The following is a 13,164-nucleotide window of genomic DNA, read 5'->3' as shown; positions in this document are numbered from 1 at the left end:
GAATGACATAACTGTAAAATAATAGAAAGTGTTTTCCAGACTTGTTGGGAGGCCCTGCTATTCTACAGGTAAAAACTTAGTCATGGTGGCTGCTTTTTTAGCATGGATGGATTACTGGACAGGCCTGCAAGGTGCAGTCCCAGGGGCCAAATGGCCATTACCTGCAAAATGTCCCTCAAATAAACTTGTACCAACCAGGAAGAGACACAAAGAGGCCACAAAGAGATACAAAGGAACTACAAAAACAGACAAAACAGCTGCAACCACAACAGCTATATACTCTACCCTTTACCTCTAACCTTAGTCTTGTTTTGTTTTCTTCCTCTCTTCTTCTTCTTTTGTTTTGTTTCCCCTGGCTTTCCTCTGCAAATATATGCTGTTCAACCTTCAGGTCAAAGCCTGGTGCTGGGATTATGGAACATGCTCAGAACACCAAGGCCAAACTGTATTATAAAGGTGTGTTAGTCCGACTTTGAGAAATTTTTGTTTCCTATTAACTGTTTTGGACTGCCAGTAAAATAAGAATTGTTTATTTGAAATAATAGCACAAGTTTTTCAGTGTTTTTAAAGGGTCCACTATTAATACACACATGACTATCACCACATACATCACTGCAATATTTTCATGTAACATCACATGCTATCATAAATTCCATTTATTATTTTCATGTCTGTTACGATTGTTATACTGTTTATTATGTTATTGTTAGCATTATTGTTACTGTGCATTTCTTCCCCTCTCCCTTTCTCTCCCCCTTCCCTCCTCTCTTTCCCTTCTCTTTCTCTCTTTGCACATCTGTCTGTCCTGGAAGAGGGATCCCTCCTCAGTCGCTCTTCCTGAGGTTTCTACCATTTTTTCCCCTTGTTAGTGTTTTTTTCAATCAATCAAATCTTTATTTGTATGGCACTTTTCATACAAAGAGTAACACAAAGTGCCTCACAGAGATTAAAAACAATAACAGAAATGACAAACATCAATGAAAATCAAGAAAAATACAGACAGCCTGACCCTCCCACCCCCACATAAACGTACGCAACAACACACACACAATCATTTACACACTGCAAATTTTTTCCTTTATAGATACAATTGATCTGACTTGAACTGATTTTAGGAACGTTTCTGAAGTCATCATAAGCACGACATAGGTTACACATGGATGCAGTGGTCAAAGGCTTCTCATTTTTGAACAATAAGACCACATGGTTCATGAGGTTATATAGCTCAAATGAAGTGGCTGTTTAGCTTTCACCTGTACTCTACCCTAACCTGCTGATCATCAGCATGTTAACGTGACATTGTGAGCATGTTAGCATGAAGTCAGAGCTCGTCCTCACAGAGCTGCTAACATGGCTGCAGACTGACCCCAGACCTGCTGCTCTCTGCACAGTCTGTGAAAACCTGATCTGCTCCGAGAAACAGAAATCAGCTGCCAAAACACCAGATCAGCTCCAGGTATGAAACATGTGCAAATCTGATTTTAAAAAGATTTGATTTAATCTGTTTACACAGAAATTAAATGAACAGATTGAAGCAACTTGCTGGCTGAGAGTCACACTCTGTATGTGAATCAGAAAATCTTCCACACATGAGGACAGCCTGTATTCACTCAACCCTGCAAACTCATATAAGCCATGGCTGAAATTTAACACTGGCCCAAATGTTTCATACACACACACACACACACGTGCATGCATGCACGCGCACAGACACACAGACACACACACACACACACACACCAAGGGGGAATTTCATGTGTGTGAGCTTCCATCTGCAAGCTCCTTACCTGGGGACATGTTGCAACACACACCTACTGTAGCTCATTTTCACATGCCTGAAGGAAGTCTGTGTGTGCATGTATGTGTGTTTTACAACCTACAGTATGAAGAAAATCCAGAACTGGCTGGGAGCAACAAGTCTGTTAGCAATTTGAATGCTGACAGAAACCAGTTTGGTAACTGAGCTGAAACCAGACTAGATGCTGGGATATTCACCTTAAGTCACGTTCACACACACACACACACACACACACACACACATGCACGCACACGCGTGCGCGCAGACACACACACACAAACACACACCCACGCACACATGCATATGCAGAGGGAGAAAATCTTGATTGACTGGAGTTGATTGAAAGCAGTTGTGCTCACAGTTTAGTGAATGTGATCAGCTGGAGTCAGAGGAGGATGGATGTATTGACAGGCTACAGGTGGAGAAGTGAAGGATATGTGTCTGTGTGTGTTTGTGAGCGTGCATATTATTATATTTAGTTCCTTCACAGCTTTTTGACTCACAAATTAAAAGCTGCATTATCAAAGCAATGTTTTGAGTGACCTTAAAGGATCTTTGCCTCAATCAAAGCGTGGGTGGGTGGGGGTGTGAATGAATTTTAGATAATCAGGTATGTTTAAGGGGAAGCACACTCATCCCCTCACACAATAGTTGGCTTAGGAGATGCTAAACCACATCAAATTCAAAAAGATTTGATTTTCACCTACAGACAGGTGGTTAATCCTTTGACAAAACCTGGAAGCTACTTTTGGAGTTTGTGAGTATGGCTACCATCCATCAGATGACAACTACATATCTCAATAATAATAATCTGAATTTTAACTTGATGGTCATTTGGAGGCTGCATTTAATTTGGAGCCCCGCTGTTAAGCTGGCTTTGTTATGCCACCACATCTTGGGGGACTTTCTTTAAATTTGGCATCAACCTCTACTTGGACTCAACAATAAACTGGCTTGATTCTGGTGGTCAAAAGTCTAAGGTCACTGTGACATCATCTGTCTTATTCTTGTGAACGAGATCTCTCAAAAACAGCTTGGTAATTTTTTCAAAAGTGGCACAAATGTGCCCTAACCCTAACCCACAGTGAACTGATTAGAGTTTGCTGATCAAAGGTCAAAGGTCATTTGTATCCATCTGATTCTTGTGAACATGACATGTCAAGAGGGCCTTAAAGGGGTTTCTTCATATTTGGCAGACACTTTCATTTAGACTTAAGAATAACCTGATTAGAGTTTGGTTGTTGAAGGTCAAAGGTCAAGGTCACTGTGACCTCAAAAAAAATGTTTTTTTGGCCATAATTCAAGTATTCATATGCTAATTATGACAAAATTTCACATAAATGTCTAAAATGATGACATTTTATATCCAAAGGTCAACTTCACTGTGACATCATAATGTTCTGCAGAAACACTTTTCCAGCCATTACTCAACATCATATCTCAGGAACAGAAGGGGAGACACAACAAAAAAAAACAAGGAAATGATCTAAAAAAACACTTTCTGTAGCTTTTTAAAAGCAATTTTCTAAGTTTGTCAATTTCCTGTAGTTTAAAGGAAATTTCTTTTGAAGTGGCCCATTGCCCTTCTAACCCACGTCAGTCAGTCAGTCATTTTCTGTAACCGCTTGTCCTCGTAAGGGTCGCGGGGGGGCTGGAGCCAATCCCAGCTGTCATCGGGCAGAAGGCGGGGTACACCCTGGATAGGTCGCCAGACTATCACAGGGCCGTCTAACCCACGTTTGAAAAAAAAAAATTAAACCAGTTTGCTCAGCACCCAAAATACCTGTGAATTCAGTTAATGTCAATCCAAGTTTTAAAGGTTTAATTTGCAAATGTTTACATACTGCTCTTTCTTTCTTTCTTTTTTTTTTTTTTTTTTACAACTGCACTCCCTTATTTCACTCTCACCCAGCCCTCCTCCCTGATCTCCTCCCTAACCTCCTCAAGGAGAACACACATGAAATGGAAACCATTTCCAACTGAACTTCCTATAGCTGGGGAATTGCTCTGTCATATTCAAGATGTTCAGGGATGGCATTCCAGCAGCTGTTTCCTGCTGTCCCAGTAGATGGCACCCCCTTCCCATAAACACAATTCCCACTTTTCCTCAACAGTGCAGGGCACCTGAGGCTCTGGGAATCCGCTCAGATAAGATCTTTGAAAGTTAAGGCTGATGTTTCCCAACAGCTGATAAAATCCCCTACTCCACCAAATCTCTCTGGGAACATATTTTCACTGCGTCCAGTAAATATTACCTCAAATGTCCTCATTTATTTCTCTTCTGGAAAGAATCAGCAGTGGTGGTATCACTGAGCTCTGTGGCTCAACCTGATGCTCCTGTGTTTAGTCACATTTATGTAAATGCCTTTTTTAGAGGCTGAAACAGAGCTGGTTTCAAATGCAAATGTTGGTGCTCCTTAACACTCAGCAGCTTTTTGACCCCACTGACAGCAGAAACACCACCTCTCTGCTATCTCCACACACTCATGCTTTGATGAGTGTGTTCTGTTGGAGTTGGAGAGGAATATGCTATGAAACACTCCGGAGGGGAGTTCCTCTGAGATAATGTGTTGCACAAGAGCTTGTGAGCATTTTTACAGCCTCTTGCTAAGTGAAAATATTAGCCTTGGATAGAGCGGTCAGAGGGAAAATCAGTAAAGAATGTCACATATTTGGATTTGATCCCTCAGGTTTATAGATGTGCCGTGAAGGAGTCGCAGAGCTGAGCGCTGGTGTGGCCCTCACTCGATGTGTGTGTGGAACGCTTCATGTTGATAAGGGGACCAAATAACAGCTCCTCAACCTTTTGCTTTTGTATCTTAGGTTGTGTTCAAAACCACTCACTCACTCACTATTCTCTATGTAGTGTGCATCAAATAGTGAATGAATGTGATTTTGGGCACTGTGCTGGAATTTTATTCCTACAGAAATACATGACGGCAATGCATTGTGGTATACAAGAGAAAAGTCTAGGGTACATTATATGTACACTCAAATTTGCTGTGCATTGTGGGTATTTTATAATGCACAATATATTGAAATTAAGTGGGAAACAATAAGGGAATGTCGATATTTGATGACATCATGTCATGTGAGAGAAGGGCCATCAGCTGTGTGACTGTCCACCAGCACAGAGAAAACACAGCAGACAAAGACTGAGAGACAGTAGATCAGTGAGACTCAACTTACAGCCTGCAGGCCAAATCAGGCCCCATAAAGGGTGCCGGGTGGCCCCGCAACCATTTTCTATTTCACAATAACAATAAAGTGATTCACACTGTGAATTGTTTTTGTACTTTTAGTATACATAAAGTGCCAGAGTGCATAAAACAGCATAACAATAGAAATGTCCTAAAATCCTAGAAACATTCTTGAATCCTAGAAATGTCTTAAAATCCTAGAAATGCTCTAAAAACCTAAAACCTTCCTAAAAACCTGGAAACATCCTAAATCCTTTAAATGTCCTGGAAATGTCCTAAAATCCTGGGGGCTGCTGCAACTGGCCCCTGGCCTCCTGTCATTTTGCAAAACACACACAAACACACACACACACACGCACACACACACACACACACATACACACACACACACACACACAAACACATGGCTACATATCTGAGAGAACACACACACCAGCATGTAAAGCATCTGACCCCCGAAGCCGCAGATTCCCACGCTCTGCTGCCGTACCCAACTGAAAAAGTGAAATGAAAATGTTTGATTTTTCACTTGAGTAGCTAGCGTCATGATAGAGGCGAGCGGGGTTCCTCTTTTCTCAGGGCTGGCACAGGGCCATCTTGGAGATGACACCAACATATGTGGCCTTTCACAACCCAAAATAGACAAAGGCCCTCTGCCTGCTGCACCAGTGCAAGTGTGAAATAGAGAGGCAGTGAAGATTTGAATGAGAAGCTCTCATCTTTGTGTGTGTTAACTGATTAATTTGATAAGAAGAGTCAGAGCCTGTCATGCATTTACCAACACAAAGAAAGTGCTTGCTGTTCCTGATGCTGTGTAGAAAAGGTCACATTTACTGTTAAAGGAGAAATTTTTATAAAAATCATTTTCCTAGATTTCTCCATCAATGATATATTTGTTTGAGACTGTTTTTTTTTTTTTTTTTTTTTTTCGGTAAGGAATTATTTTTATTTTGGTTTTAATGTATTGAGGTGTGTATGCAAGCATTGCTGTATACGTAGATGTATTACTATTATTATTATTGTGTAATTATGTATTTATTATTAATATTATTTTTTATTTTTATCTACAATTGACACGTTTGTTACATTTTTTTCCTTTACCTTTTTGTTATGTGGGATGTGAGGGATGAGGTCTGTCAGTGTTTGTTCTGTCTATTCCAAATGAACAAAAAGGCAGTAAATGTATTAAAAAAAAAAAGCTGTCAACTTTGGTGATGTGGTGGATGTTTACAGTTTACAGCTTTGTAGGTTACAGCTTAATCATTTTATTACACCTCTTCGGTTGCTCTTCCAAATAAGTTTGATTAGGCAGCTTGTTTCTGAGTCAGGTCTGAGTGGGCCATGTTTATGGAGCAACCGATTTTTGTTTTGTTTGTTTTAGTGATTTGAAGTGGAGGAGAAAAGTCTGCTCTGATTAAACTCTGTCTGTGTTCCCCCTCTCTCCCCTCTGTTATGCTCCAGTGACTGCATCAGTCATTTTCATATCGATCATTTCCATGTTGTGGCTGTCTATCACTGACTTCTGATATAACACAACAGTCACTGAACCCACAGCCCTGATGTCATCCAAACACCTGCTTTCTAAGAGGAGGAAAAACCTGCTGGCTCACAGGAATCACTTTGTTTTATGTCTTTGGAGTGAAAGGATTGCATGTGAAATAACAGACAGAGTGCCACCGTGAAACTATCTCTGTGAAACTATGGCTGTTCAAATAAAAAAAAATCCTCCTTACATGGAATGACAATTTCCTTCATTTTTCCATCCTGCAGATCCCGGCAGGTCTTTTTAGTTTCGACAGGGTTTCTCTTTCCTTCACCTCTCCATTCCTCCTCCCCACTGTGGTCAGCCCACATGCCCTGATGCAGCCTCCATCTATATCCAGCCTCTCTAATTATGTCAGTGCAATGTTTGTATTTATAGGCGGCTGCCGCCGTGCTCTGGCAGATGCTCTGTCCCAGCTGGGAGGCATCTGTGTGATACTGCAGACAGGATGCTCTTGGTGCTTCAGCCTCTGAGGATGGCTCACCTGCAGCTAAACCTCCATAATTAAACCAGAAAATGTTATACAGGTCATGCATATCATCACTGTAACAAATTTTACTGTAGCATTACCGTAAAGAAAACCTGTAAAATTAAAGTAAAGTAGTACTGGCAGCTGTGTTTGCAAGCAACCTACTTTTCCTACATTCTATTTTACAGTGTCACTACCACAAATGACTTCAACAGTTTATTAGTGTTAAATGTATTTTTAGTAATCTAAAGTAAAATGCAAGGTTTAGGGTCTAATATTAACTGACAAAAAGCATCAAGATTTTTGCAGTGTTTTACTGTATTTTGGGAAAATTATAAATCACTGTTAGAATCTGTATCTTCACATCAGTTTCACAAATTATCCCCTAAATTAACAGTAAACTACTGGCAACTGGAGTTTCAGGCATCCTACCGTTGTTTATGGTGTAGTGACAGCTGTTGTTGCCAGTATCCTTATATATATTACTTTAGAGTGTCACTACTGTAAATAATTTCAACAGTATAGTACTGTTAAAAATATAGTGCTCTACATTCAAATTTGAGGTTTACACTGAAATTTTGGTTCCAAAAAACATCAAGATCTAGAGTACTTTATTTTGTACTGTATTTTGAAAAAAATATACATAACTGTTGGAATTTGGCCGCATTTTTGCAGCAGTTTAATACAGCATAGATTTCTGCTGACATGTAAGCAGCCAGCATCCTGTTTCAACACTAGTGGTATAATGTTATAAGTATAAGTATAAGTATTTTTGGGAGTATCTGCACTAGATAGTTTTTTTTTTTTTACTCCACTACATTTCCCTTCAGCTGTTTAGCTACCTACTACATAATAAGGAAGGATGGGAGGAGGGGACAGATAGAAGAATAAAGGAATGGGAGGGAAAGAAAAACTTGACTTTGTTCTTTACAAATTTTAAGTTGTAAAATAAGACCTTGTTTTTCATAAAGAGTAATGTAAACTTAATTTTTAAGGTAGTGTGTGTTATTAAAAAATACACTTCATGATTGTCAGAATTCTAACACCTTGCTGTAAAAAAAAAATCAAAATGTACTTTTACTTCCAGTGCTTGAGTCCCTTTAATGTCACAATATTACTTTTGATGCCTAAGTACAGTAAATATCAGATACTTTAATATTTCATGTTACTGGTAGTAATAGAACTAGTAGCACTAGTAGTAATAACAGTAGTGAGATAGTAACATTACATATTATTGTTAAGCTAAGTATTTTACTGTAGAATATGAGGTTTACAGTGTAATACTGGCTCCAAAAGCATCAAGATTTACGGTGTTTCACTGTAATTTAAAAATTTGGAATTTGGAATAACATTTCCTGAAGCTCTGAATCAGGCGGGGAAAGCAGAAAAAACACACATTTCTGCTCTACAACACCATGTTTTACTCAGACTTTGTTTCAGTCTTTGTCTTTTTCTTTGTCTTTTTTCCTGATTTTATTTCTACAAGGAATGTTAAATATAACAATATAACAATCTGATAGGAGTAATTTTTTACTGATCTGGATACAAGTTGTAAATATATGGAAACTGATAAAAGGCTACAACCTCTGTTACAGAGTATAATCCAGTATTCCAGTATTATCTTCTTCTCAGATTGTTTCATTTGAATAGTTTTTATGTCTTGTATAGTAAACTTATCCAGTATTTGTAGAATAAAATAAAATCAGAGATTTGAGGGAAAAAAACATTATTTTGACTATTTTTAACTCTGTGGTCATGATGTTGTGACCCTGTTTTGGGGGTCACAGGCCAAATCTGTGCTTTTAAACTTGTGTGTATGTGTTTTTTCACATCAAACCATGTTTTAAAGAATCTCAGACAATCACACTCAGAACTCACCAATCATGTTCATTTAGTTTAATATGTACATTAAAATAAACTATTTACATTATTATATAAAAAAAGATTCAATTTACAAGGCAGTACATTTCTTCAAGACAAAAACATACAAGTCTTTTTGCCAAAGACTGTGGAGCCCTTTGTCAATCAGGTGGCAGGTTGAGATGGAGTGTACTTCTGTGAGACTTCCTACTGAAAGACCTGGACTTCTAATGCTACTCGACAACAGACAGACTCACAGACTCCTATTCAAGCCTTCAGGGAGGACACAATGAAAGGCAGTTTCACAACAAAACATTGTCTCAAAGCTTATCTCATGTGCTGTTTACACATACAATATAATACACAGAATAAAACTTTGATTGTCTTCTGGCCAGTGGAGGATATGGCTCTCGTAAGATGTGTAATAACGTGCTATAAAAGGCGCTAATGGTGAAAATACAAAATAATCATCGCTCTTCAAAGGATTGTCTGCTTCCAGTTGCTTTAGTGGCATGTGCCTGACATGTTGAGTGGAATGTTTGCTGTCTATATAAACAGCATTGCATATAAAAAAGTAGTACCAGCTACATAGTTTTAAAAAAATGGTTTTGGTCCGAACAGAATTCATCTGTCTCTGTCATATCTGGCTGTGTGTCCTTGTGATTTGGTTTCTGTGTCATTGTAGAATTTGACAAGTTGATTTCACCTTCAAAAGGCTCGGAAACCAATCCCTTGACTATTAGCCTTGAATTACATTCACTTTATAACTTATTATACTTACTTATAATAGACATACTTATACTATACTTATAATAGACATATAATTGTAACGTTAGCTTAAAATTTAGATGTATGTATTTATTTTGTGCATTGCTGCAACTTAAAAAAGACAATTGAAATGAACTCAATCTTTTTAATTATTAGCAAACCAGTGTTACTTTGCCTTATATCTGTATTCTGCGGATTTTCACATTTGTATATTTTAAAGTATATTAACAAAAACTTAACAAGAGCTTGCAGGTCTCCTAACTTCATCATTGGGGAAATCCTCTGTGCGATAATCAAGTTAAGTCAGACCAACTTGGTTTACAGAGGTTACTAACACTTGAAAAGAACAAAGTAATTTCACTAGTCATTTTTAAGTTGCAACACCCTCACCTGATTAAGTAAATACAACAAAAATTTTAAGTAAACTTAACAATAAGGTATGAACTAAAACTTAAAATCAATCAATTCACCTTAATTTACCTTTTTTTTAAGTCGGTCTCCTACATTTTTTAAAAAGCAAAATCAACTTGTCAAATTAGTTTTTTGTTGTTATTTTGCTCAAAAATAACATTTAAATAAATCTTGTCACAAAATATCATTTGAGGGCACTTCATGTTGAAGCTCTTCTAGCCTCAGGAAAAATCACTGTAATATTCCTATAATATAAATATAGGTATTACAGTGTGGTCAATCATCATACTGTATGGCACTTTATGTTGTCATGGTATCACTATAGTTGATACTTGTGTCTATATATTTCCATCCTACAGCTGATCACAGGATTATTATAGTTCTTTGATGCGGTGCATAGAAGTCCTTGTCTGCGTCGTCTTTACTCTCTCACATGTGTCTCTTCATGTGCAGTGCAAGGTGGTCGGACCGGGAGAAGGCTCGCTCACACAGGTGACACTGGAATGGCCGGTGTCCAGTGTGCTTCCGGAAGTGACGTGTGAGCTCATCGGAACGAGCAAACTTCCAGCCGCAGCCCTCCCAGCTGCAGTGGTATGGTTTCTCTCCTGGAAACATAAAAACAGCCATGAGTGAAGTCAAAGTTTGAAGTTAAACCCCTACACCATTTTTGTTTTTACTTGAAAGGCAGTTTATATGTATGGGTGTTTAGTAGTACTGTTGACTGATTCTGGCCCAATTCTTGACATTTTAGTGCAAAGTATTAAAATTCTACATATTGTGTATGAATATGCAGAATGACTGCCCTCTAAAGGTTGAAACCTGGCAGGGAGGTGCTGTGGATTGAGAGGAGGCATGATAAGTTGACTGGGTGTGCCTTAGCCCCCCTCCCAGCCCTGCCCAGAGGAAGCGCTCGATCTAAAAATGAGAGGTTGGTTTCTCTTTAATGTAGTTCCCAACACATTCAGCACTCGGCTCTTACCTGTGTGCGTCCTGAGATGCGCCTTCAGGTGGGAGCTCTTGGTGTAGGTCTTCGCGCAGCCGGTGAAAGTGCAGGTGTGCGTCGCGGTCCGCTTCCTCGGCCAGGACCGGCGGCCCTTCTTTTGTTTGGTGTCCATCATCTCTAGCGGGGAGGAGGGTGGAGTGAGGAGGACCCGCTGACCGGCCGCCGGCTGCTGCTGCTGTTGCTGCAGCAGGCTTATGGCTGCGTCCTCCCCGAACATCCCGGGGAACTGGTGATGGTGGTGCGCTCCGGCGAACGGGAGCTGCATCCCTGTATGCGGGTGAGGGAACCCCCCGGGCGTGCAGCGGTGCTGGGGGTGGAAGCTCTGCGGGAACGTAAGCGAGCTGGAGTTACACATGTGGTTCTGGTGACACTCGGAGCTCATCAGGTCGTCCGGGCTGAGAGGCGGCGTCATGCTGCCCACCGCGGCCTGCGGGGAGTTGGCCAGCCGCGGCTGCTGCTCGTACGACATCATACAGGACACGTTCCCCTCGTGCTTGACTTTGGCGCAGCTCTGAGGCACCAGACCCATTACGGGTCCGTACGTGTCCATGGAGGCGGGCTCCACTTTAATGTTCGGGTGCTCGGGGAATAAATCCTGAGATGTGTGAAAAGGTGCGGAGCTGATGAGGAATCTGCCCTGGATGCTGCTAGTGCTCCCGGGGAGGAAGCTGGGGTCCACGTCGGAGCGGAGGAGCTCCGCCATCAGGCTGTTGTAGGGCGGCGGAGGGCTGCTCATGTCGGGGACGGATGAGTAAGTGTCCGACTGCTGAGGCATCCCGCTGTGCTGCTGCTGCTGGTGGTGATACACTCCGGACTCCTGCAGCCGATAGGACTCTGCCCCGGTCCCTGCTGCTTGCGCGCTGTCGGACACGGTGGTGTTACTGAGAATAAATTCAAGATCCAGAAACTTATCCAGGTCCTCTTCGTCTTTTCTGCCGAGGTAGCTGCTGTCCATGTTGAGCGCGCTCAAGTCTCCCTTCCACCTCTGGAGCAAGGATGAGAGCAGAGTTAGTTACATTTACAGCTTAGTTTTTTCCCCCACATTACTTTCAGCTCGATAAAATAGCTCGAAAACCGCACAAACAGTGCGCTGAGAGAGCGCAGAAACTACAAAGACACAGTACAAAACAATTTAACTCCAGCTGCGTAACTAGAAACTTAACAAAATTACAAAGTTTTAAAAAACATTTCAAGGAGCAGCCATCAGCGTGTATGTATTGTGATATTACAAAACATTTAAAACAAGTGTGAATATGGAAACAGCGCAACTTACATCTTCCCAACATCTCTCTTTCTGGCTGGCAAATGTAGAGATTGAGGGTAAAATTGTCCCGCTCAGAGCCATTTCCAAGCGTTAATTTTTTAAAAAAAGTAGAAATACCTCCCGAAATACTGAGAAAGAAGACTTTCTCCGTTTGAAAACAAATCAGTGTCCAGAGAAAGCTACGGAGCGCGCTGCTGTTCCTGCGGTCCGCTGAGCTGCTGCTCCTCACTCATGTGGAGCTGTGCGCCCGAAGGAGAAGCTGTTCTTATAAATATTGTTCGCAGCACAAATCAGACCAGCGCGACGCTGGGGGAAGGAAACGCGTCCAGGATGGGGACGCTGCGCACCGGCCAGCCCCCTAAATTTAGCCTCGGTATAAAGGTCCGAGTTTTCCTGCAGTCAGACTTAGAGAGGCGGTGACAGAGTCAGAGCAGGGCTGATGTGGAGTGTTCTCTCCACTCCGCTGCGGGCAGCTACTTAACCTTCTCAGGGAGAACCCGCCCCTCCGCCAAACCTGGCCAACAACTGGCAGAGAGAGAGAGACAGAGAGAGAGAGAGAGAGAGAGAGAGAGAGAGAGAGAAAGAGAGAGACCTGCTCCACCAAAACACTAATAAGCAATTAAGACGATGTTGAACAAAAGGTAACGAAACTGAGACTCCCGGGTTCGCCACAGAGATGCCACAGGTGCCGTGCGTATTACGCATTTAAATATGATGCGCTTTTTCGCACACAAAGAATGAGGCATTTTTTTTCTGATAATTATCATGTTCTAACGCAGTTTGCGTCGTCTTTATTTGTTCACTGTGTAGCTGGGTATGACAACAACAATCTTGATGATAAATAAAGA

At 41.0% G+C, this 13,164-nt stretch overlaps 1 protein-coding gene across 1 annotated transcript; it reads right to left on the bottom strand.

Annotated features, from left to right (window-relative positions):
• Positions 1 to 10,147: 10,147 nt before the first annotated feature.
• Positions 10,148 to 12,775, bottom strand: LOC121964806 (Krueppel-like factor 2). The gene is made up of 3 exons (XM_042514996.1): positions 12,326 to 12,775; positions 11,029 to 12,037; positions 10,148 to 10,654 (listed from the first exon to the last, which is right to left on the bottom strand). Exons 1-3 carry the CDS (start codon positions 12,395 to 12,397, stop codon positions 10,479 to 10,481), a joined length of 1,257 nt encoding a protein of 418 aa, XP_042370930.1. The 5' UTR covers positions 12,398 to 12,775; the 3' UTR covers positions 10,148 to 10,478.
• Positions 12,776 to 13,164: the final 389 nt, after the last annotated feature.

Source organism: Plectropomus leopardus, chromosome 3 (assembly GCF_008729295.1).
Source record: "Plectropomus leopardus isolate mb chromosome 3, YSFRI_Pleo_2.0, whole genome shotgun sequence".
Classification (NCBI taxonomy): domain Eukaryota; kingdom Metazoa; phylum Chordata; class Actinopteri; order Perciformes; family Serranidae; genus Plectropomus; species Plectropomus leopardus.
This window is presented reverse-complemented; position numbering and strand designations above follow the sequence as displayed.

What these genes read in the sequence shown, in the direction of transcription:
- LOC121964806 (XM_042514996.1), bottom strand. Translation starts at nt 12,397, where the DNA reads ATGGCTCTGAGCGGGACAATTTTACCCTCAATCTCTACATTTGCCAGC. An exon ending in AAGAGAGATGTTGGGAAGAT is followed by an intron (nt 12,038 to 12,325) that starts GTAAGTTGCGCT and finishes TCCTTGCTCCAG; the next exon opens with AGGTGGAAGGGAGACTTGAG. An exon ending in GCATCTCAGGACGCACACAG is followed by an intron (nt 10,655 to 11,028) that starts GTAAGAGCCGAG and finishes TTATGTTTCCAG; the next exon opens with GAGAGAAACCATACCACTGC.